Source organism: Chiloscyllium plagiosum, unplaced genomic scaffold (assembly GCF_037043375.1).
Source record: "Chiloscyllium plagiosum isolate Xiang-an unplaced genomic scaffold, Cpla_swu_hap1 HiC_scaffold_23, whole genome shotgun sequence".
In the NCBI taxonomy this organism is placed as follows: domain Eukaryota; kingdom Metazoa; phylum Chordata; class Chondrichthyes; order Orectolobiformes; family Hemiscylliidae; genus Chiloscyllium; species Chiloscyllium plagiosum.
The window spans coordinates 61,698,510-61,721,566 of NW_028270161.1; the positions used below are offsets into that span (position 1 = coordinate 61,698,510).

General features: G+C 40.3%; 1 protein-coding gene across 1 annotated transcript in view; it reads left to right on the plus strand.

Annotated features, from left to right (window-relative positions):
• Positions 1-22,260, plus strand: part of LOC122561527 (mitochondrial 10-formyltetrahydrofolate dehydrogenase-like) — a 137,711-nt gene extending 115,451 nt beyond the window's left edge. Inside the window, exons 17-23 of the mRNA XM_043713262.2 lie at positions 3,770-3,863; positions 5,010-5,109; positions 5,247-5,345; positions 5,442-5,607; positions 7,628-7,733; positions 12,697-12,896; positions 19,839-22,260. Coding sequence (XP_043569197.1) covers positions 3,770-3,863; positions 5,010-5,109; positions 5,247-5,345; positions 5,442-5,607; positions 7,628-7,733; positions 12,697-12,896; positions 19,839-19,894 — 821 coding nt within the window. The 3' untranslated portion in view covers positions 19,895-22,260. The remainder of the gene's footprint in view (positions 1-3,769; positions 3,864-5,009; positions 5,110-5,246; positions 5,346-5,441; positions 5,608-7,627; positions 7,734-12,696; positions 12,897-19,838) is intronic.
• The last annotated feature ends 797 nt before the right edge of the window (positions 22,261-23,057 follow it).

Sequence of the window (23,057 nt, forward strand, 5' to 3'; positions counted from 1 at the left end):
ATAAATAGGCACAGTCTTTTCCCTGGGGTGGGGGAGTCCAGATCTAGAGGGCATAGGTTTAGGGTAAGAGGGGAAAGATATAAAAGAGACCTCAGGGGCAACTCTTTCACACAGAGGGTGGTACGTGTATGGAATGAGCTGCCAGAGGAAGTGCTGGAGGCTGGTACAACTGCAACATTTAAGAGGCATTTGGATGGATATATGAATAGGAAAGGTTTGGAGGGATATGGGCCGGGTGCTGGCAGGTGGGACTAGATTGGATTGGGATATCTGGTCAACATGGACAGGTTGGACCGAAGGGTCTGTTTCCATGCTGTACGTCTCTGTGACTCTATAATAAAATTCTATCATTATGGTGTTGCATAGTTTGATCTATTATATACAAAAATTCATTTGTCATCAGTCCTGGGGAGGCCGGAGATTGTTTAAACACTTGCTAACTGCTGGCTGCTATTCAGATTAGTGTGTCTGTCCAGGCTGTGTAATTAAAAGATGTTAGTTCTTTTATCTTTTAAGTTTGAAATGATCTTTATTGAATCAACCTTTATGTTAGTAAAAATACTAAACCTATATAATCTAAATAAGTTAGAAATTATAGATGTCCTTATGTGGAGAATGTTAAATTGGGCTGTGAGATTTTGTTTGCTACTTGCCGGTTTTGACAGTTCTCATTCATTCAGTTCCAGTGCTGTTTTGATAGGAAGTTTCTTAACAGTTCTGTTAATATGTATGGATCTAGTTGAGGAAGCTGTTTGATGTTTTGTATCTACTCAGGTCTGAGAGACGGTTGGTAAGGGCTGATTAATATTGTAATATTTTGTGGAGACTTGATGGGGATGGTATTTTTTATGACATTGACATCTAAACAAAGGTAGTTTTTGATGTAGAAGTAGGCCTGATCAGGGTTAAAGGAACGAAGAAGCAACAAGGAGGGGACATGAAAGGTCCTTAGTCGGTAGGATTAGGGAAAACCCTAAGGCATTCTATAGGTATGTCAGGAATAAAAGAATGACTAGGGTAGGAATAGGTCCAGTCAAGGATAGTAGTGGGAAGTTGCGTGTGGAGGCTGAAGAGATTGGGGAGACACTGAATGAATACTTTTCGTCAGTATTCACTCAGGAACAGGACATTGTTGCCGATGTGAATACTGAATCACAATTAAGTAGAATGAATGGCTTTGAGGTTTGTAGGGAAGAGGTGTTGGAAATTCTGGAAAGGGTGAAAATAGATAAGTCCCCTGGGTCTGATGGCATTTATCCTAGGATTCTCTGGGAAGCAAGGGAGGAGATTGCAGAGCCATTGGCCTTGATTTTTGTGTCCTCGTTGTCTACAGGAGTAGTGCCAGAAGACTGGAGGCTAGCAAGTGTGGTTCCCTTGTTCAAGAAGGGGAGTAGGGATAACCCTAGTAACTATAGGCCAGTGAGTCTCACTTCTGTTGTGGGCAAAGTCTTAGAGAGAATTGTAAGGGATAGGATTTATGAACATGTGGATAGGAATAATGTGATCAAGGATAGTCAGCATGGTTTTGTGAAGGGCAGGTCGTGCCTCACAAACCTTATTGAATTCTTTGAGAAGGTGACTAAGGAGGTGGACGAGGGGAAAGCGGTAGATGTGGTGTATATGGATTTTAGTATACGGAGGTATGGCAATGAGAGTGAGTTGGAGGTTTGGATTAGGAATTGGCTGGCTGGAAGAAGACAGAGGGTAGTAGTTGATGGTAAAGGTTCATCTTGGAGTGCCGTTACTAGCGGTGTTCCGCAAGGATCTGTTTTGGGACCATTGCTGTTTGTCATTTTTTTATAAATGACCTGAAGGAGGGGCTAGAAGGTTGGGTGAGCAAGTTTGCGGATGATACAAAAGTCGGTGGAGTTGTTGACAGTGAGGAAGGATGTGTCAGGTTACAGCGGGATATAGATAAGCTGCAGAACTGGGCAGAAAGGTGGCAAATGGAGTTCAATGTAGCTAAGTGTGAGGTGATTCACTTTGGTAAGAGTAACAAAAAGATGGGGTACTGGGCTAATGGTTGGATACTTGGTAGTGTGGATGAGCAGAGGGATCTTGGTGTCCATGTACACAGATCTTTGAAAGTTGCCACCCAGGTAAATAGTGCGGTGAAGAAGGCATATGGCGTACTGGCTTTTATTGGTAGAGGAATTGAGTTCCGGAGTACTGAGGTCATGTTGCAGTTTTATAAGACTCTGGTGCGGCCGCATCTGGAGTATTGTGTGCAGTTTTGGTCGCCATACTATAGGAAAGATGTGGAGGCACTGGAACGGGTGCAGAGGAGGTTTACCAGGATGTTGCCTGGTATGGTAGGAAGATCGTATGAGGAAAAGCTGAGGCACTTGGGGTTGTTTTCATTGGAGAAAAGAAGGTTTAGGGGTGACTTGATAGAGGTGTACAAGATGATTAGGGGTTTGGATAGGGTTGACCGTGAGAACCTTTTTCCACGTATGGAGTCAGCTATTACGAGGGGGCATGGCTTTAAATTAAGGGGGGGGGTAGGTATAGGACAGATGTTAGGGGTAGATTCTTTACTCAGCGAGTCGTGAGTTTATGGAATGCCCTGCCAGTAGCAGTGGTGGACTCTCCCTCTTTATGGGCATTTAAGCGGGCATTGGATAGGCATATGGAGGATAGTGAGCTAGTGTAAGTTAGGTGGGCTTGGATCGGCGCAACATCGAGGGCCAAAGGGCCTGTACTGCGCTGTATTCTTCTATGTTCTATGTTAATGGGTTGAAAGGGATGTTTTAATTTAGTCTATATTGTAATAGTAAAATATATTACAAAACCACAGTTTTATGAATGAATGAATGAAAACATCTTATAGTAAATTACAAGTTAATGAAAGGTTTTGAACAAATTAATGGGAATGCAGTATGAATGAGTATAGCGAGCTGGTGAGTGAGTTCGTAAAGATACGTATAACACAATATCTCACACATCTATTGGTTCCCTTTCATCCACTCTGCTTGTTGTATTCCTCAGAGATTTCTGATAAGTTTATCAACACAATTTCCCATTTACAAAACTGTATCGACACTACCTGATTGTATTACATTTTTCTAAATGTTACTAAAACAAGACAAGAAGTCAGAACCTTTTGTCTTGCATTTGTCAGACTTGAAAAAAGGAGCACCTACACTGTTTCTCATGTAATAGTCCAGATGAAAAGATGAACAGTTTTGACTTCTGGCCATCTTTAAGCAATATTTATGTTCTATTAAACCAAGCAATTATTTATTTCTAAATGTTCTACTACTGGTATGTTAATAAGGGATTCCATCATTTCATTGAAGACAGATATTAGGCAGAAATGACCTATAGTTTCCCATTTTCTGATTCTTTCCTTTCTTGAATAAGGTGTTGCATTTGTGGTTTGCTAGGACTTTTCCAGGTGTCTAGGGAATCTTGGGAGATAGCAATCAATACATATCCACTATATCTGCAGCCACCATCAGCTGTGGGGCATGTGGTAATCAGCAGGATATTTGCCCATTTTACCCGGTGTCTTGAGAGTTCATGGCTTCAGAGTCTGTTGGACCATGCTCTGCTGACCATATATCACTGTGCCACTGGTGAGATAAAATATTCCCATGAATGGTGATGAAGACACAGTATTCTTGGCTACAATTCCAATAACATAGCCACTGTGCAGCCAAAAATACCATATTGCTATTCAAACTTCTACAAATCGGGTTGCAACTACTGAACTTTGATATTAATCAAGATATTTAGTAGCCGTCGAATCCTTCACATTTAATCCTAGGTGGCCTGGTTGGGCAGCGGCTGTCGGAACACCCGGATGTTCGCAAACTGGGGTTCACAGGATCAACTCCAATCGGTAAACAGATTATGAAAAGGTAAGTTGTAAAATCGTTTTTTCAGGATGTTCAATGGGACATTGTCAACTCACCAATAAACAGTAGATAAATCTTTGGTTGTTGAGCATGACCTACAATTACTATGACCTGCCTTTTTTTGAGAGCAATAATTGTAAATGAAATAGCAGTTGTAGACAAAATAAAATACAGAGAAAAAACAGAGATTTTCAAATCAGAATGTGAGAAATAAACAAAACATTTTGCAAAGGCAGAAGTGGGTCGAACAGTTAAAGCACCCAATAAATTGAACAGCTCAGAACATTGATACGGTGAAGAATGGCCTTTTTCATCCTTCACTCTTTCTTATGCCTTTCTGGTTGTGGTGACAGAAAGACCTTCCCTCTGACAAAGAATAAACTTAAAATCTGAGTCATGGTCAGAAGGAGTAATTCAAGAAGACATCTGAGATAGGTTGATAAAGAAACCACATATTGCTGAGAAATCTCAGGGGTGTACGTGGAATGTTTGGAAAGTCAGCTTTTGCTAATACCGCAACTACAGGGCAACTGCACTCATTTGAAAATGTGCATCCGCATGGTTCCAGACCCTGTATCATGCATTAAGTTCACACTGCACATGTGCACAGAACAGTCTTAGCATTAAAGCAAGAATCAGATGGGGGAGGCAGGGTAGGTTGCAGTCGGCAGAAGATAGAAATTGGGGTTGGAAAGAAGAGAAAATAGACAGGAAACTCCCTAGAAATACGACAAATAAGTAAATCTCAGACATCATAATATAGGAGACAGGTTCAAATATTGGAGGGTGGAGTTGATGATCAATCAGCAAGAATGGCTTATTAAGGAATGTGTAGGTTTAAAACAGATTTTGGGATTTCTCTTTCTTTTAACTACAATACCCCCTGCAGAGTCATGCTCTTTTATTCTTAACTTCTAGAAACCTTCAATGTTCGGTCATCCAGTCAATATTCTGTCATATTTTGCAGATGTGATGGTGTTTATATTTATTACATGAGAGCATATATACACAGATCTTTGATATAGCTTGACTTGTCAATAGTATGAGTGGGATTGACTCCTGGGGAAAAAAAAATAGTTATAATGACAATTGTCAAATAAGATATGAATGAATGATAATATAATTGACCTTTTAACATCTGTTTAACAGCTGTGCTGTGAGTAATCTGAAAAAGGTCTCTTTGGAGTTGGGTGGGAAATCTCCACTCATCATCTTCAATGACTGTGACCTTGACAAGGCTGTAAGAATGGTGAGTGTTACCTGAGACATCCTTGTGTTTACAACTCTGCAGTCAGTCTGTCAATAAATTAAAACTGACCCCAATTCTTGTTCAGTGAACACAGCAATTCCTTTTCTTATATGTAATTGTTAATCTTCCTCCTGCAGGGTATGGGTGCAGTATATTTCAATAAGGGGGAAAACTGTATTGCTGCTGGCCGTTTGTTTGTTGAAGAATCTGTCCATGATGAATTTGTTCAGCGAGTGGTAAGTTATCATGGAGTTCTTCTTGTTTATTGTTCTTCCGCTTTAAGGAGAAAATGTGCATTATTAATGCGTGGTGGTCCGTATTTTATTTCCCAGGTTGAGGAGATTAAGAAGATGAAAATTGGTGATCCTTTAGACAGGTCAACAGATCATGGGCCACAAAACCATAAAGCTCATCTGGAAAAACTACTGGAATACTGTGAGATTGGAGTGAAGGAAGGAGCGACACTGGTATATGGGGGAAAGTCTGTTTTGCAACCTGGTATGAAGTCTTTAACTTTATAGAAATGGGTTGACAAAGAAACCACATGTTTTTATGTGATACAGTTGAGCAGTATTTCGTTTTTATGCATACTTGAAGGCAGGAACAGAGGATGTTACTGGAAAGACAGGAGGACTTTAAAGATGACAGAATACAACAATGTTAAGCATGTGTACAGTTCTGCCATATGAACAGATTTATCCATTCAGACCTGTGAACCTGATCCACTGTTCAGTGAGATAACGGCTCATCTGATAGCTAACTTCGTATACCCATTTCAGATAACAAAGTTCCATCAATCTTGGACACTTCATTGAACCTCAGTAGCTGTTCATGGAATACAGTCTTAAACGTTTCCTATCTTTTTTATGGAAGTGTTTCAAAATTCTATTTCTGAAAGGTCTGGTTCTAATTTTTAGACTGTCGCCTGATCAGAGATGACTCAACCAGTGGAAATAATTTTTCTCTATGTACTATATCCATTTTCCTTAATATCTTTAAAGCTTCAATCAAATCACATGTTTGCCTTTTAAATTCCAGGCAATATAACACTAGTTTGCGTGTAATCACTTCATTTACTTTAACCTTTGGAGTTGAGGTACCATCCTGGTAGATCTACAGTAACTCCTTCCATGATGAAAACCTCCTCTCTAAGGTGTGATCCCTAGGGCTGCTCACAGTGAATGCAGGTGAACTCGAACCAAAACTTTATTTTGCTGAAGCTAAGCATGTTTTCTAGTCCTCATAAAGTTATAGATTGGCATTTTGTTAGGTTTTTGATTATTTTCTGGACCTGCTAAAACATTTTAATGATCTGATTTAGTGAGCCCTTCTTGTTTCTAGCTGTAACCATTTAGGAGGTTCTCTGATCTGTCCTGCATTCATTTCCCACAGTTTTGCCTTTTCATTTAATGTATCAATATTTCTTTGCAACTTATTACCTACCTGCCTTGTCGGCAATGTGGATTTTTGTACACCAAAATCTAAGTAATTAATGAATGCAGTTGAGGGGCATAATAAGTCCCTTCCTGACAGTTAAAGTATTGTCTATCATCCCAGTCTCTGTCTCTGTCACTCAGCCAATTTCCTAACCAAGGCAATAATCTGCCTTCTAATGCCATGAACTCCAACTTTAGCTAACAGCCTCATGGGGAGTTTACCATGTTCTGAATGTCCAAATAAATATACCTCCAGCCATTAGTGCAATCATTTCTTCAAAAAATATTTGTTTGATTTGTTGGACAGGACCTAGCCTTTAAAATCTATGCTGGTTCTCTCTCGTCAATTGAATATTTTCAAAGTGTTCAGTCACCATATCCTTACTTACAAACTCTGACAATTTCCAGAGAGTAACTATTCAGATCACCAGTTAATAATTCCCTGGTTTCTCCCTTTCTGTTTTCTTATATATGCATAGTTTTTCAATCTAATAGAACTGCTTCTGAATCATGAGAAACTTGCAATAATATAGTTTGGGCACTAGCGCTGTTCTCACCTACTTCCTATATAAATCTTAAATAGAATTACGTGGTTCTACAAATTTGTCAATATTAAATACTGTGATTCTCTGCATTACTCTTACTATGCTTAGGTTACTTCTGCTAACTCCCTGTCCTCTGATTTACTAAATTTCTGGAAACTTCTGGCGTGATCACTGGTCGCTCTATTGGAAAGACTGATTTAAAGTGATTATTCAGACTGTAATATAAGTGACAATATTACCATTACCAGTTTTTTTCTCCTGTAATTGTAAACATGTTCTCTGTTGGTTTGATAGTGTATATTTATTTTTATGCTCTTTTTTACTAGCTCTTACTATTTGTTTTGTTCTTTATTCTTTGTATCCTTCCGCGGTGAGTTGGTAAGTGCTGAGGAACAGACGGAGTTAAGCCATTGAGTCCAATGACTTGTTAAAGGACATGGTGTAGTCTGTATACTGTGCCTGTAGTCAAAAGACTTTTAGTTTTTAGCCTTGTCTCAGCAGCGATTATTCTGTTTCTGGTGGTTATCTTTGTTCTAGGTTTCTTCATGGAACCGACAGTGTTCACTGATGTGGAGGATGACATGTTCATTGCGAAAGAAGAATCTTTTGGACCAGTGATGGTCATTTCTAAGTTTCGAGATGGGTGAGTTGAATGATGAAGTGGAACTACCATCTTGCTGAGTGAATAGAAAGAGGTTACGGGCAGTGCTATACTGTAAACTAAATGAAATGAGATTCCTTGAGTTTGGCACAGGAAAATAGACAGCAAGACTCTGACACTAACCTCAATCCATTACAATCTTTTCCACTCCAACTGTAGAGGGTACTTCTTAAACATACTTCTCCAGGTCTTCTATGGCTGTTCCCATAATCTTTTCCCTTCTGGGTGTGTCCAGTTCACTGCCACTCCCACTCTGGCAAGGTGTATGGACAGGAGGCAAGATAAGTGTCCAGCCAGTAAGTTCAAAACCAAATAATGTTTCAGGCACAACACATGGTGACAATAAACTCTACTGTCTTCTCTCTCTCTCTCTCTCTCTCTCTCTCTCTCACATGGTGGTGGTTATGGTAGAGACTGCATGGGGATGATAGATAGTGATGAGAAGCAACTGAGGGTGTGCAGGCAAACTGGAAACATCTCCTGTTCACAGTATATCAAAGGCAAGAACTGTTTCTATGAGAATTGAAGATTTAGCTGTATTTTGAGAGATTTTGTTCAAGATTTCCTAATCTAAAATGGTGCAATACAGAAAGAGACCATTCAGGCTATCACAACTGGGCTGGCTCTTTAGAAAAGCTAACCTAGTTAGTCCCACACCCCAACTCTTTGTACATCAGAGTTTTCCTTCATTTTCATCCAACTCCCTTTTGAATGTTATCATTTAATCTCTTGCATCAGCCCTTTGTTCAGCACAGTCAGGTTATAAGAACTCGTGATTCTTTTGCTATCACCTCAAATCAAAAGATCTGGTTCTACCACTGGAGGCAGTTTCTCATATTTAACCTATCAAACCTTTCACGGTTTTGGACACCTCACTTAAATTTCCTTTTAACCTTCTCTGTCCTAACAATAAGAAACTCAACTCTTCTGGTTTCCCCACAGACCTGAAGACCTTCAACCTAGCTAGTCCCACATCCCTATTACATCAAATGTTCACTGTAACTTTTCCAAAGTTTTATCATATTTCCAGAGATGCCAGACCAGCCATCCGGGTACAAGACATTGGTTCGGCCGTATTTAGAATATTGTGTACAGTTCTGGTCGCCACATTACCAAAAGGATCTGGACACTTTGGAGAGGGTGAAGAGAAGGTTTATGAGAATGTTGCCTGGTATGGAAGGTGCTAGCTATGAAGAGAGATTGAGTAGGTTAGGTTTATTTTCACTAGAAAAAAGGAGATTGAAGGGGGACCTGATTGAGGTTTACAAAATCATGAAGGGTATAGACAGCTTTTTCCCAGGGTGAAGGATTCAATAACCAGAGGTCATGCGTTCAAGGTGAGAAGTGGAAAGTTTAAGGGGGATACACGGGACAAGTACTTCAAACAGAGGGTGGTGGGTGTTTGGAACATGTTGCCAGCAGGTAGATTCATTTAAGATGTGTCTGGACAGATGCATGAGTACGTAGGGAGCAGAGGGTTACAAATGCTTAGGAATTGACCGACAGATTTAGACAGTACATTTGGATTGGCTCAGGCTTGGAGGGCCAAAGGGCCTGTTCCTGGGCTGTAAATTTTCTTTGTTCTTTGTATATGACATTCTAATGTAAAGGTACTGCCTTGTTTTTAGGCATTCTCTGAATGGATTCAGTGTGTGGTCAGTCACTTCAGTGTTTGCAGTGACAGTGACTTCAATAAGAACCCAACCCAGACTATTCATACAAGTCTGTGCAAAAAGTAGTTAGTATTGTGAATAAACTTGGAGACTTTGTGGGCGGCACGATGGCACAGTGGTTAGCACTGCTGCCTCACAGCGCCAGAGACCCAGGTTCAATACCCGCCTCAGGCGACTGATTGTGTGGAGTTTGCACGTTCTCCCCGTGTCTGTGTGGGTTTCCTCCGGGTGCTCCGGTTTCCTCCCACAGTCCAAAGATGTGCAGGTCAGGTGAATTGGCCACACTAAATTGCCCGTAGTGTTAGGTAAGGGGTAAATGTAGGGGTATGGGTGGGTTGCGCTTCGGCGGGGCGGTGTGGACTTGTTGGGCTGAAGGGCTGTTTCCACACTGTAAGTAATCTAATCTAATCTAATCTAATCTAAACATGTGACTCGCCAAGAATCCAGTCTTCCAATATATCCAGTATATATTACATGGGCTGACATACAAAACCCAACGAAGTGCATTACTGTCCCTTTTAAACTGTAGTGCCCAAATTTAGTATGGTCTAACCAAAGTACTAAGATTTTGCCAACTTCCTTTCGTTTCTACTATATGCCTGTATGAAACAAAAGGTTTTAACAGCCTTCTCAATGTGCTTAGTTAGTATATACGCACTCACCCTTACTTGCCACAGGCCTCTCTGTTTCTCTGCATCCCATCTAAAATTAGATCATTTAGTGTCTCATTCATTAGACTAGAATAAATCATTTAACAGTTATGGTAAATTTTACCCTCTGAATGTCTGTCATTGTTAAATCCTCTTAAGTCCTCACTATTCTCTTCTGTGTTTGCATTTTATCATCTATAAACTTTGAAATTATGCTCCCCATATCCAAGTCTGCATCAATAGCAGTTCCCCAAATATCCACACCGAAAATAGAATAGAATATAATACAATACAATCCCTACGGTGTAGAAATAGGTCATTTGACCCAACAAGTCATACCGACCCTCCAAAGAGTAACTCACCCAGAGCGATTCCCTTATCATATTACCCCTGACTAATGCACCTAACCTACATAATCCCTGAACACAATGGCCAATTTAGCAAGGCCAATGCACATCTTTGGACTGTGAGAGGAAACAGGAGCACCCAGAGGAAACCCACACAAACATGGGCGAGTATGTTCAAACTCCGCACACGCAGTCGCCCGAGGCTGGAATCGAACGCAGGTCCCTAGTGCTGTGAGGCAGCAGTGCTAACCACTGAGCCACCGTTCCACCCACGGGCGAGAGGAACTGTGTATTTTCTTTAGTTTGACAAAACAACAATCTACCATTACTCAGCAAAAGCAGAATAAATTGGAGCAGGAGTAGGCCTCTTAGCCCTTTGAGTCTACTCTACAATTCTAGGTTATGGCTGGTCTAATCATGGCCTTACTTTCGTGCCTGCGTGCCATATCCGGTCATAGAATTATAGAATTCTTAAGGTGCAAAAGAGTCTATTCGCCTCATCGAGTCTATACCAACCCTCTGAAGAGCATCCCACCTGTATCCCACCATAACCCTAAATTTACTATGACTAATCCACCTAATCTGCACATCTTTGGACTATGGGAGGAAACTGGAGCACCTGGTGGAAACTCATGCAGACATTGGGAGAATATGCAAACTCCACACAGTCATTCAAGGCTGGAATGAAACCCAGGTCCCTGGTGCCATAAGACAGCAGTGCTAATCACTGCACCACTGTGGCATCCAGTCCCCTTAGTCTTTTTTAAATTTAACCTATTTTATAATAACCCTGTACATTGACTGGAGCAGGTGGGACTTGAACCTGAGCCTCCCGGTCCAGGCATAGAGACACTACCACTGTGCCACAAGAGGGCCATCCCCAGTCTCTGCCTTGATCAAACTAAGAAATTAGCATCAGATGATTTCCTCCCTTTTATACTGCCAACTTTCCAAACTCCACCTTTTCATGAATTTCCATTCTGTCCAATTTCTATTATCACTTCTCCTTCACTGCTACAGAGGCAGTATCCTTTTCTCATCACCATAGCCATACTCTCTGCTTCAGAAGATTGTCTTTTTGGTCTGTAGTGTTGTGAAGTTGGTGTTTGTAAAATTGTAAAATTGGGAATGTATTGTGTGGTTCCTTTAAAAGATGGTGTTTTTTTCTATGCTTAGAGTTAAAATGGACGTCTGGCAGCAGTTTGAGTTTGCCGGTACATAGACAGCCCGAACTGAAACATTTATATCAAAAGGCACTAGAGTTAGCAGGCTAAGCAGTAGTTTTTGTCAAGACAACAGGTTTTAAATTTAGCCAATCAATTTAAATCAGGCCCTCAGGTACTAAAAACCTAGCAAATTTAAACCTGATGATTTTGACAACCTCGGGCCAATCCGATTGTAAAAATATTGATAGGTCATCAAGGTATGAAAGAAGGGGGCAGTTGAAAAATCTACAGAGCTAGCTGCCATCCTGCCAGAGGTAAAAGCTCTCAGCTCTCATCTCTCTCTCAAGAGAGAAATTGGCAGTCACAGTCATCAATGTATTAGACAAAGCACCATCCAATTGATAACAGTACCAATGGAGGAGAAGATGTAGGAAGCGACGGATGTAGGCACAGAAAATTCCGGAAGGCATGTAATCTGGCTGTAATTTCGAGACTAAACTCATTTCTTTGTATATGAATGAGACTTCTATTTATTGGAACAGCATACCATTCAAATTTTGCATTATTTGGAAAGAGTTAGTAACTGGAAGGGAATTGTTCAGTTTCTAATAGTTTAGTTAAGTTGTTCACTGTTAAGAGTTAGATAAATAAATTGTCGCTTGTTGATTGTGAAGTGAGTGTCAGAGGTTTCTTTTATTTAACCACTAAAATTTGATGAAAATGGATTACACCCCTTCTCACACTCCTTTCAACAGGAAGAGGCGCTCCTCTTTGGGTGTTTCAGTTTTGGTTCTCAGAAGGGGGTCAACCTCTGCTTTATAACAGTAGTTACTCCTGCTTTTCGCATCATTTTTGTGTGGTCACTTGCTTACTTGAAAAAAAATGCTTCCTGGATTCACACTTATATTTCTTAGTAATATATTAACATTCACTGCTTTTGACCTCTCACTTTTTCAGTTCATTCTTAATGCTCTTTCTCTTATAAACCTGTTATCTAATGCAAGTATTTTTCTACTATGCTTTATATTTGAAGAAATATTTGTGGTTATGAGATGAAATGTACAGTCCAATGTGAAGCACTGATTTTACTCTCTTTATATTGGTTTCAGAGATGTTGATGGAGTGTTGCACCGGGCAAATAATACAGAGTTTGGTTTAGCGTCAGGGATTTTCACACAGGACATTGGAAAAGCAATGTATGTGAGCGATGGACTCGATGCTGGAACTGTATTTATCAACACATATAATAAAACTGATGTTGCAGCTCCCTTTGGGGGTTTCAAACAGTCTGGATTTGGAAAAGATCTGGGTAAGTTTAAACTTTATTCAGAAACACAGCTTGCGTTGGTCATTCTGTTGCAGCATTCACTCTATGACCAGGCAGTTGTGTTATATTGAGTTCCAGGACTGAGTGAAACTGAGTATGTGGGAGCTCCTGCTGGGGGAATTGACTCTGGTTTTGCTCATTTTTTTTGAATGCCGAATCATGATGGAGCAACGTTTTGCTGCATGTGGTAGAACATAGTATTCTTGTGTATTTTTGCAACCTTATCAAACTGTGGCAATGATGTATCTATGCTCCAATTTCCTCCGCCCTTCCATAACACTGAGCCTATTTCCATTCATAGAGCCATAGAGTCCTAAAGCAAAGAGACAGCCTCTTTCGCCCAAACTGGTCCATGCTGACCAAAATTTCCATCCACGCTATCCTATTTCCATGCACTTGGCCCATATCTTTCTAAACATTTCCTGTCCATGTATTTGTCTAAATGCCTTTTAAATGTTGTTAATGTACCTGCCTCAACCACTTCTACTGGCAGCTTGTTCCATGTGTAAACCACTCACTGTGTAAAAGAGTTGTCCCTCAGGTTCCCTTATATTCTTTCTCCTCTAACCATAAACTAGTCCTCGATTCCCCAATTCTGGGAAAAAGATTGAGTGCATTTACCTTATTCATGCCTCTCATGATCTTATACACTTCTGTAAAATCCTCCCTCAGTCTCCAACCCTCTAAAGAAGAATGTCCTAACTTGTCCAACGTCTACCTGTAATTCAGACTGTTGAGTCCTGGCAACATCCTTATAAATTTATTCTGTACTTTTTCCAGTTTAATAACATCCTTCCTATCGCAAGGTGACCAAAACTGAACACAATACTCCAAGTGTGGCCTCATCAATGTCCTGTACAACTGCAACATAACTTCCCAACTTCTAAACTCAATGCCCTGACTGATGAAGGCCACTGTGCCAAAAGCCTTCTTCACTGCCCTGTCTACCTGTGACTCCACTCTCAGAGAACCATGCACCTGAACTGTAAGGTCCCTTTCTTCCACTGCACTCCTTAAGGCACTACCATTTACCATGAAACTCCTACCTTGATTTGACTTTCCAATATGCAAGACCTCGCACTTATCTATATTAAACTCCATTCTCAGCCCACTTCCCAGCTGATCAAGATCCTGCTGCAATTTCTGATAACCTTCCTCACTATCCACGATACTGCCTATTTTAGCGTCAGCTGCAAGCTTACTAATCATGCCTTATACATTCTGATCCAAATCGTTGATATCGATAACAAACAGCAATGGGCCTAGCATCGACCCCTGAGGCACTCCACAAGTCACAGGCCTCCAGTCCAACAAGCATCTTTCTACTATTACCCTCTTCTTCTGACCATCAAGCCAATTTTGTATCCAATTTGCCAGCTCCTTGTGTATTCTATGCAATCTAACCTTCTAGAGCAGCCTATCATGTGGAACCTTATCAAAGGCCTTACTGAAATCTATATAGATTACATCAACTGCCCTGTCCTCATCAAACTTCCTGGTCACTTCAGCAACTAACACTTATCAAATTCGTGAGACATGATCTCCCATGCACATAGCCATGCCGACTACTCTTATCCAAATGGGCCAAAGTGAGGACTGCAGATGCTGGAGATTATAGTCGAAAGTGTGATGCCAGAAAAGCACAGCAGGTCAGGCAGCATTCAAGGAGCAGGAAAATCGACATTTCAGGCAAAAGCCCTTCATCTTTCCAAGTGCATGTATATCTTAGCTCTCAGAATCTTCTCAAGGAATGTGCTTCCTAAAGATATTGGGCTTAGATTATGTTTTGTTGTGTTGTGTTTTTTGTTGATGTGTTTCACCTCAAATTTGTTTAATTCCGTTTGCCACTTTATGCACATTCTGTCAATAATTGTTTGCAGCTTCGTTTGTGATTTATAAAAAATGTTACATTCTATTTTGATATCGACAATGCACCTTCTAAGTCACGTCACTCTTCCTTTGCTTTCTCATTAAGATTGTAGGCCAAGTAATTTTAACTTTGGCAGCATGTTTAAATGTTCTCCCTCTGTCATACTTGGAAGGAACTAAGTTTCCAGCTGCTATTGAGTCATTAAGTCAACATGTGTCCCATTCCCAGCAATCTAATCCAGATTCTGATTGTAAATAGTGTATGGTTTGCCAATATAATTAACATGTGACTTCAATATTCAGCAGACTAAGAGAGATGAAAGAAGCTATTTGAAGACATGTTGGAAAAAAAGTTGGTTTGTCTCTGTCTTCCTATCTCAATCTCATTTACTTTGCAGAAGTGATGTCTGTTCTGTAGATTCCTAACCATAATTCCCTATTTATAAATCTATATATCTTTATCCTTTCTGCTTAGGAGATTGGATTGGTTAGGATTATATTCCCCTGAGTTCAGAAGAAAAAGAGAGAATCTCATATATACGTGTAAAATCCTAATTGGACTGGGTAGGTTAAATGCAGGAAGGATGATCCCAATAACTAGAGAGTCCAGAATTAGGAGTCACAGTTTAAGAGTATGGGGTAGGCCATTTAGGACTGGGATGAGGAGAAATTTCTTCACCCAGAGAGTGGTGAGCCTGTGGAATTTTCTGTCACAGAAAGTGGCTGAGGACAAAAGATTGGAAGGTTTCAAGAAGAACTTAGGTATAGTTCTTAGAGCTAAAGGGATTAAAGGATATGGGGAGAAAGTGGGAACAGTCCTGATCATATTGAATGGCAGAACAGGCTTGAAAGATCTAATGGCCTACTCCTGCTCCTATTTTTGAGATGTGGAGTTGATGTCAGGTGAGCTATTTTCAAATTTGGAACTGTTTTTAAAATCAGCGAGCAGAAATGTGGGGAACAGAGGTGAGGCACAGTGTGCAACTGAAAAAGGGGTGGCACGGTGGCACAGTGGTTAGCACTGCTGCCTCACAGCGCCAGGGACCCGGGTTCAATTCCCGCCTCGGGCAACTGTCTGTGTGGAGTTTGCACATTCTCCCAGTGTCTGTGTGGGTTTTCTCCCACAGTCCAAAGATGCTACATTGCCCATAGTGTTAGGTGCATTAGTCAGGGGTGAACGTAGGGGAATGGATCTGGGTGGGTTGCTCTTCAGAGGGTTGGTGTGGCCTTGTTGGGCCGAAGGGTTTGTTTCCACACTGTAGGGAAACTAATCTAATCTTGTGCAAAGGCATATGAGTGGAGATTGCATGGACTGGAAGATTCTGGAAAAAACAGCAAAGAGACAATAAAAAAATCAGGGACAATGCTGAGGGATTTTACAAATATTTTGAGAATCAGAGAGAGGTGCAGAAATTCCTTAAAGACACAAGTAATATTGTAGTTGTAAACCAGAAAATGGCAGGCATGTTAAATAAGGACGTATATACAGGGAACGAGTGTGGCCATTCAGCCACTCAAGCCTGTTCAAAAGGAGCATGTGCTTTCAAGATCTGAGGAACTTGTTTTCACCCAGAGGGTGGTAGATATATAGAACATGCTACCTGAGAGGGTGGTGGAGCCAAGTGCTCACGCAACATTCAAGAAGCATCTGGATGAGTACTTAAAATGCCAAGACATTGAAGGCTATAAATAATTGCAGCTAAGTGGGATTAGGGTATCTTGATGTTTGTTGGTCAACAAAGACATGATGGGCCGAAGGGCCTGTTTCTATTCTTTATGACTCTGTGACAATCATAGCTGACTTGCATGTGGTTTCAACTCCACTCTCCTGTCATGTCTACCTCCTTGCCAATCAAAGATCTATCTAAATCTGCCTTAATGACAGATATTCTTCTTTTTCTGGGAAGGAGAATTTCACAGGTAAATGACGCTCTGTGAGGAAAATTTCCATCACTTTTAAGTGGAAGATCCACAAGTTTTAAACCATGTTCTTAGTTTTAGTCTCTTCCAGTCAACATCCAACCATAAATTCTCCTCAGGATCTTCTGTTTTCAATAAGATTCATTCTTTTTAATAGCTATTTTGTATATGTCTTCACAGTAAATGTTGAGGACAAAGTACCTGAGAAACCTGGAAATAGAGCGTGAGGAGGAACTAACTGGATTAAATACAAATAAAATAATATTACAGCAAAACTAAAAAGATTATAAAGGTAGCCAACTCTCCAGGATGTTAAAAGAATGAAGTGAGAAAACTGATCATCCAAAATGTCACAAATTGTCCCTTTGGATGGGAAACTGACTGATGTCACTTATGCTGTTTAACAGGTTTCTGAATCAGTTGCGGGAAAGTTCCTAGAATCTTTTTCAGGACAGAGTGACTGAACATTTGGACCATTATGCACTAATTTGAGAGGCAAGATAAATTTGCAGAGTGAATCTAAAAGAAAATCGTGAGAAATTAATTAGAACATTTCAGGATAGTACAGGCCCTTCAGTCCTTGATATCGTGCTGATCTTTTATCCTACTCTAAGATCAAAGTAACCTACGTATCCTACATTTTATTATCATCCATGTGCCTATTTAAGAGTCTTTTAAATATGTCTAATGTGTCTGACTCTACTACCGCCACTGGCTGTGCATTCCACATGCCCACCATTCTCTGCGTAAAGAACTGACCTCTGACATCATCCCTAAAACCTTCTTTCAGTCACCTTAAAATTATGCCCCCTGTGATAGCCATTTCTGGCCTGGAAAAGGTCTCTGACTATTCGCTCTATCTATGCCTGTCATCATCTTGTACACCTCTATCAATTCACCTCTCACCCTACTTCACTCCCTCAACCTTTCTTCATAAGACATGCCCTCCAGTCCAGGCAGCATCCTGACAAATCTCCTCTGGAGCTTCCACATTCTTTCTGTAACGAGGCGACCAGACCTGAACACAATATTCCAAGTGTGGTCTAACCAGGGCTCTACAGAACTGCAGCATAACCTCACGGCTCTTAAATTCAACCCCCGCTAATGAAAGCCAACACACTGTATGCCTTCTTAACAACCCTATCAACTTGGGTGGCAAATTTCAGGGATCTATGGACAAGAAACCAAAGATCCCTCTGTTCCTCCACACTGAATTTAACCCTATGTTTTGCATTCAAATTTGACCTTCCAAAATGAATCACTTCACACTTTTCCAGGTTGAACTCCATCTGCCACTTCTCAGCCCAGCTCTACATCCTGTCCATGTCCCATTCCCATTGCAACCTACAACAACCCTTCACACTATCCACCACCTCACCAACCTTTGTGCTATTGGCAGACTTACTAACCCATCCTTCCACTTCCTCATCTAAGTTATTCATAAAAATCACAAAGAACAGAGGACCCAGAACAGATCCCTGTGGAACACAACTGGTCACCGAGCTCCTGGCTGAATACTTGCCATCAACTACCACCCTCTGTCTTCCATGGCCAGCCAATTCTGTATCCAGACAGCCAAATTTCACTGTATCCAATGCCTCTTTTCTGAATGAGCCTTATCAAATGCCTTGTTAAAATCCATGCACACCACATCCACTGCTCTACCTAAATCAATATGTTTTGTCACATGCTCAAATAATTCAATAAGGCTTGCGAGGCATGACCTATCCCTCTCAAAGCCATGCTGACTAATCAAACTATAGTTTTCCAAGTAATCATAAATCCTGTCTCTCAGAATCCTCTCCAATAATTTGTCCACCACAGACATAAGACTGTGACTGGTCTGTAATTCCCAGGGTTAACTTAATCCCTTTCTTGAACAAGGAATAACATTTACCACCCTCCAATCATCTGGTACTATTTCAGTGGACAGTGAGGACGCAAAGATCATCGCCAAAGGTGCAGCAGTGAATTCCCTCACTTCCTGTAAGAACCTTGGGTGTATCCCGTCTGGCCCAGGGGGTTTATCTATCCTCTTATTTTTCAAAATTTTCAGCACATCCTCCTTCTTAACATCAACCTGTTTGAGTATATCAGCCTGTTTCACGCTGTTCTCACAAATGACAAGTTCACTCTCATTAGTGGATACTGAAGCAAAGTAGTTATTAAGGACCTTCCCTACCTCCTCCGACTCCAGGCACAAATTCCCTCCACTATCCCTGATTGGCCCTACCCTCACTCCGGCCATCCTCTTCTTCCTCACATAAGTGTAGATTGCCTTTGGGTTTTCCTTAGTCCTACCTGCTAAAGCCTTTTCATGCCCCCTTCTAGCTCTCCTAAGTCCATTCTTCAGTTCCTTCCTGGCTACCTTGTAACCCTCGAAATTCCTGTCTGATCCTTGCCTCCTCAACCTTAAGTAAGCTTCTTTCTTCCTCTTGACTAGATGTTGCACATCCCTTGTCACCCAACGTTCTTTCAACCTACCATCCCTTTCTTGCGTCAGTGGGAGAAACCTGTCCAGCACTATCAGCGAATGTTTCCTAAACAACCTCCACATTTCTGTTGTGCATTTACCTGAGAACATCTGTTCCCAATTTAGGTGTCCAAGTTCCTGCCAAAAGCATTGTAATTCCCCCTCTCCCAATTAAATACTTTCTTATGCAGTCTGCTCCTATCCCTCTCCGAGACTATAGTAAATGTCAGGGAGTTGTGATCATTGTCACCAAAATGCTGTCCCACCAAGAGATCTGACACCTGGCCTGGGTCATTGCCAAGCACCAGATCCAATATGGCCTTTCCTCTAGTCTGCCTGTCTACATATTGAGTCAGGGATTCTTCCTGGACACACCTGGCAAAATCTGCCCCATCCAAACTATTTTAACTAAGGAGGTTCCAATCAATATTAGGGAAGTTAAAGTCACCCATGACAATAATCCTGTTACTTCTGCACCTTTCCAAAATCTTCCTCCCAATCTGCTCCTCCGTGTCTCTGTTGCTGTTGGAGGGGCGCGTAGAAAACCCCCAATAAAGTGACTGCTCCTTTCCTGTTACAGAAGAAGACAACCTGATCATCTAGGTGTTTGATTTCAAGACTTCTGAAGTTTCTAAATCTAAATCTTTTCTTTCCATTTTTAGGCGAGGAAGCTCTTCATGAATATCTACGAACTAAAGCTGTAACTGTGGAATATTAGAACCATGCTGCAAGAACATCTTCGTTCACACTGGCTACACTTAAACCAGTAAAGCCACTGCTCAATCTTACAGACTGAACCCTCGGTGACAACTGAAATGTACAGACTGAAATAAAAATGAAGTATTGTGATATACTGGAGATCTGATATGCAAAGTATCTTCTGGAGAAATTCAGCAGATCTAAAAGCATCTCTGGAGAGAAAAGTTCCACAGAAATGTCTTACTGGATACGAAATGTTAACTCTGTTTCTCTGTCCACAGATGCTGCCAGATCTGCTGTTATTTTCTATGAATAAATTGAACCCTAGGGTCACCTGACTTATACAGACTGAATCCTAGGGGAAAACTGTGACTTACTTACTTTTAATGACAGCCCCCAAGAGAAGTAAAAATATCCCATTTACATTGTTGATGCATTGACATTTCCATGTGCCTCAATATCATCCAATATATCTTAAATAATCACTAGTTTGAAATCTTAGCCACAGATTATGCTTTGTGGGTGCAATCAATATTTAGACATAAAGTAATGTTCAAAATTGCATCAGTTCATGGAAGTGTTTGCTCTTTAAATTTTTCCCTCAATATTATATACATATTATCTTCCATGAACTGGTACAATAGGGCTGATTTAGACATTTTCTTTACATTTGAATTAAAAATATTCCTTAAAATATCTGAAGTGGTAACTGGTGCAGTTTTATTGAGCTGCAATTGGGTTTATCACAAAAAAAAATGTTTGATCTAGCACTTTAAGTGAAAGTGACTACACTGCATCAGTTGTGAGTTAGTGGTGTACAGTATCAGTTTTATTCTGAGTTTTAAAAGGTGTCTGATGGCATATTACACCTTTAATATAAAAACAAGAGAGTTTATTAAAGACCTTTTTAGACGGTGTGAAAATGAGTGCAATTGTGGAAACTCACCATGGTGATTAATTCAATCTGGGCAATGGGCAGGCACAGTGATTAACTATCTCAAAATATCATAGAAATGTGATCTGAACTTGAAATTCTGCAAATTTTTATGTTGGAATTTGGGAAAATTCTGTGGGGAGAAAATCAGTACAACTGAGCATCAGAACGAAGCACTTAAATGTTTGGGATTTTTAAATCGACTGACCATTTAAAAAGGTTGTTTATTTTGTTCAACAAAACCTGATATGATGTGGAAGTGCCAGTGTTGGACTGAGGTGAGGGTGGTATCATCAAATTCTGATGTTATTGCATTAATAGTTACAGAATAATATGTCGCTTTAGTTTTGTCCGAATGATGGTGCTGCCAAGTATCACTACAAATTTATTTGCACATGATTACAATGAAGTGCCCTTAATATAGATGTAGAAAACTTATATAGATCTGGGAAACTAGAAAACTTTCTATATAATAATATAGAAGACAGCACCGTAGCATCTAAACTACATAATAAGCTTTAATTTTGAATAATTTCAATATTTTGTATCTCTGTAAACTTGAATGTCTGTTCTCTGGAACTGACATATGTCTTGACTGTAGGCACATGTATCAAGATTGTGTTTTGTAATATACCTATAATGTCATACAAATACTGGTTAATCCAGTAGTTACATGTGTCTGAAAGTGTGTTTATATTATTATGTTCATAGGTTCTGTTAAGAACACTTGCTTCATTTGTGTAAGAAAATTTTAGTTGCATTAATTCCTTACTGGCAATATATCTATATATCTGCCTTAGTCCTGACCATTTTATTGTTCGTCTGATGCCATTGAAAAGTGATCTCACAACGCTTTCACTTGATCGCTGCAGAATATTAGTAATTGACAAAATGAACCTTGGAGTTGGTGTGATGGGGAATTAGGGCAACATTGGTATTTAAAACTGATGGAGTAGGTTAAAAAAAGACAGTTGATCCATCAAGATTGCCCTGCCCCCCGCAATGATGGCTAAAGTATTGCAACAGATATTTCCACCCTGCAGTCAGCTGATCTCCTGGGAGACAATAAAGAGAAACAATGGACAATAGGGAATAGCCATTCTCCAAAAAGCTGTTTTCCAATTCCATCAGGTGATTAAGTCTAGTCCAGGAGAAATTACAGGTACCAGTGTTTTCGATGAAGACACATAGCTTATATCTTGGTTGTGAGGAACTGGTCTCACTCCACCTCAACAGGCACCACTGCGTCTCTGAGATCATGTGGGAAAAGAAGATCTGCTTAGTATTATGGTCTGTTTCTGCTCTGAGATGGCTTAAATTTCCATTTATGTTTGTTTTCACAACTCACTTTCATGAATTTATTCATCATGAATGTAAAAATTAGTAGTTGTGGTTTAAGCATGCATCGCGTAATTTAGTAAAAATAAAGCTTTGCTGTGCATTCCAGCTGATATTGAGCCAGTTTCTTTCTAAATTTCCCCTGCTCTTAATGCTGGGTATTTGGTGATTGTGGTTTTCAGCCATTGCTTTCAGTTGTTCTAGCGGATATATAGCAAAGATGACCTTGGAATAAATCCATTGATTAAAAACCTTTGTTTGTGGATGTTCCCCACACATGACCATGCTGAGGTTCATCCCATTGTTTAAATTATTTGCATAAATTTGTATTCTTCGGTCTAAGATGAAATATGAAGCACTAACTTCAAAATGTGGTTGGGGTGAAAACTACATTGCGTAGTAGATAAAGATATGCTCAGCTACCCTCCTGTCTGATACAATTGGGATAATTCTGGATCAAAGAGATTAATATTAATATTAAATGCCAACACTAATTGTGACAAATAGATTGTTTTCTGTGAAATTTGGTGAAGCAGAAAACAAGAGTAAGCTTGGTTGGTACCACATCACCTACAGGGTGGCCTGTAAGGATTAAGTAGATTAGCTGTGCCAAATTGCCCAGAGTGTTCAGGAATGTGCTGACCAAGTCGGTTAGCCATGGGAAATGCAGGGTTACATGGAAAGGGTAAGGGAGGAAGAAAGAATCTGGGTGGGATGCTGTTCAACTCGTGGTCAATGTGGAGTCAATTGGCTGAATTGCCTGCTTCAACACTGCAAGGATCCTATGATTCTAAGATGTGAACCGGTAAATGGATTATTAGTCATAGAGTGTAGGACTCTACATTTAGGGAGTGCCAGACACCTGGTCACTTTTCTGTCAATAAATAAATCTCAACTCCAGCTCCTCAGA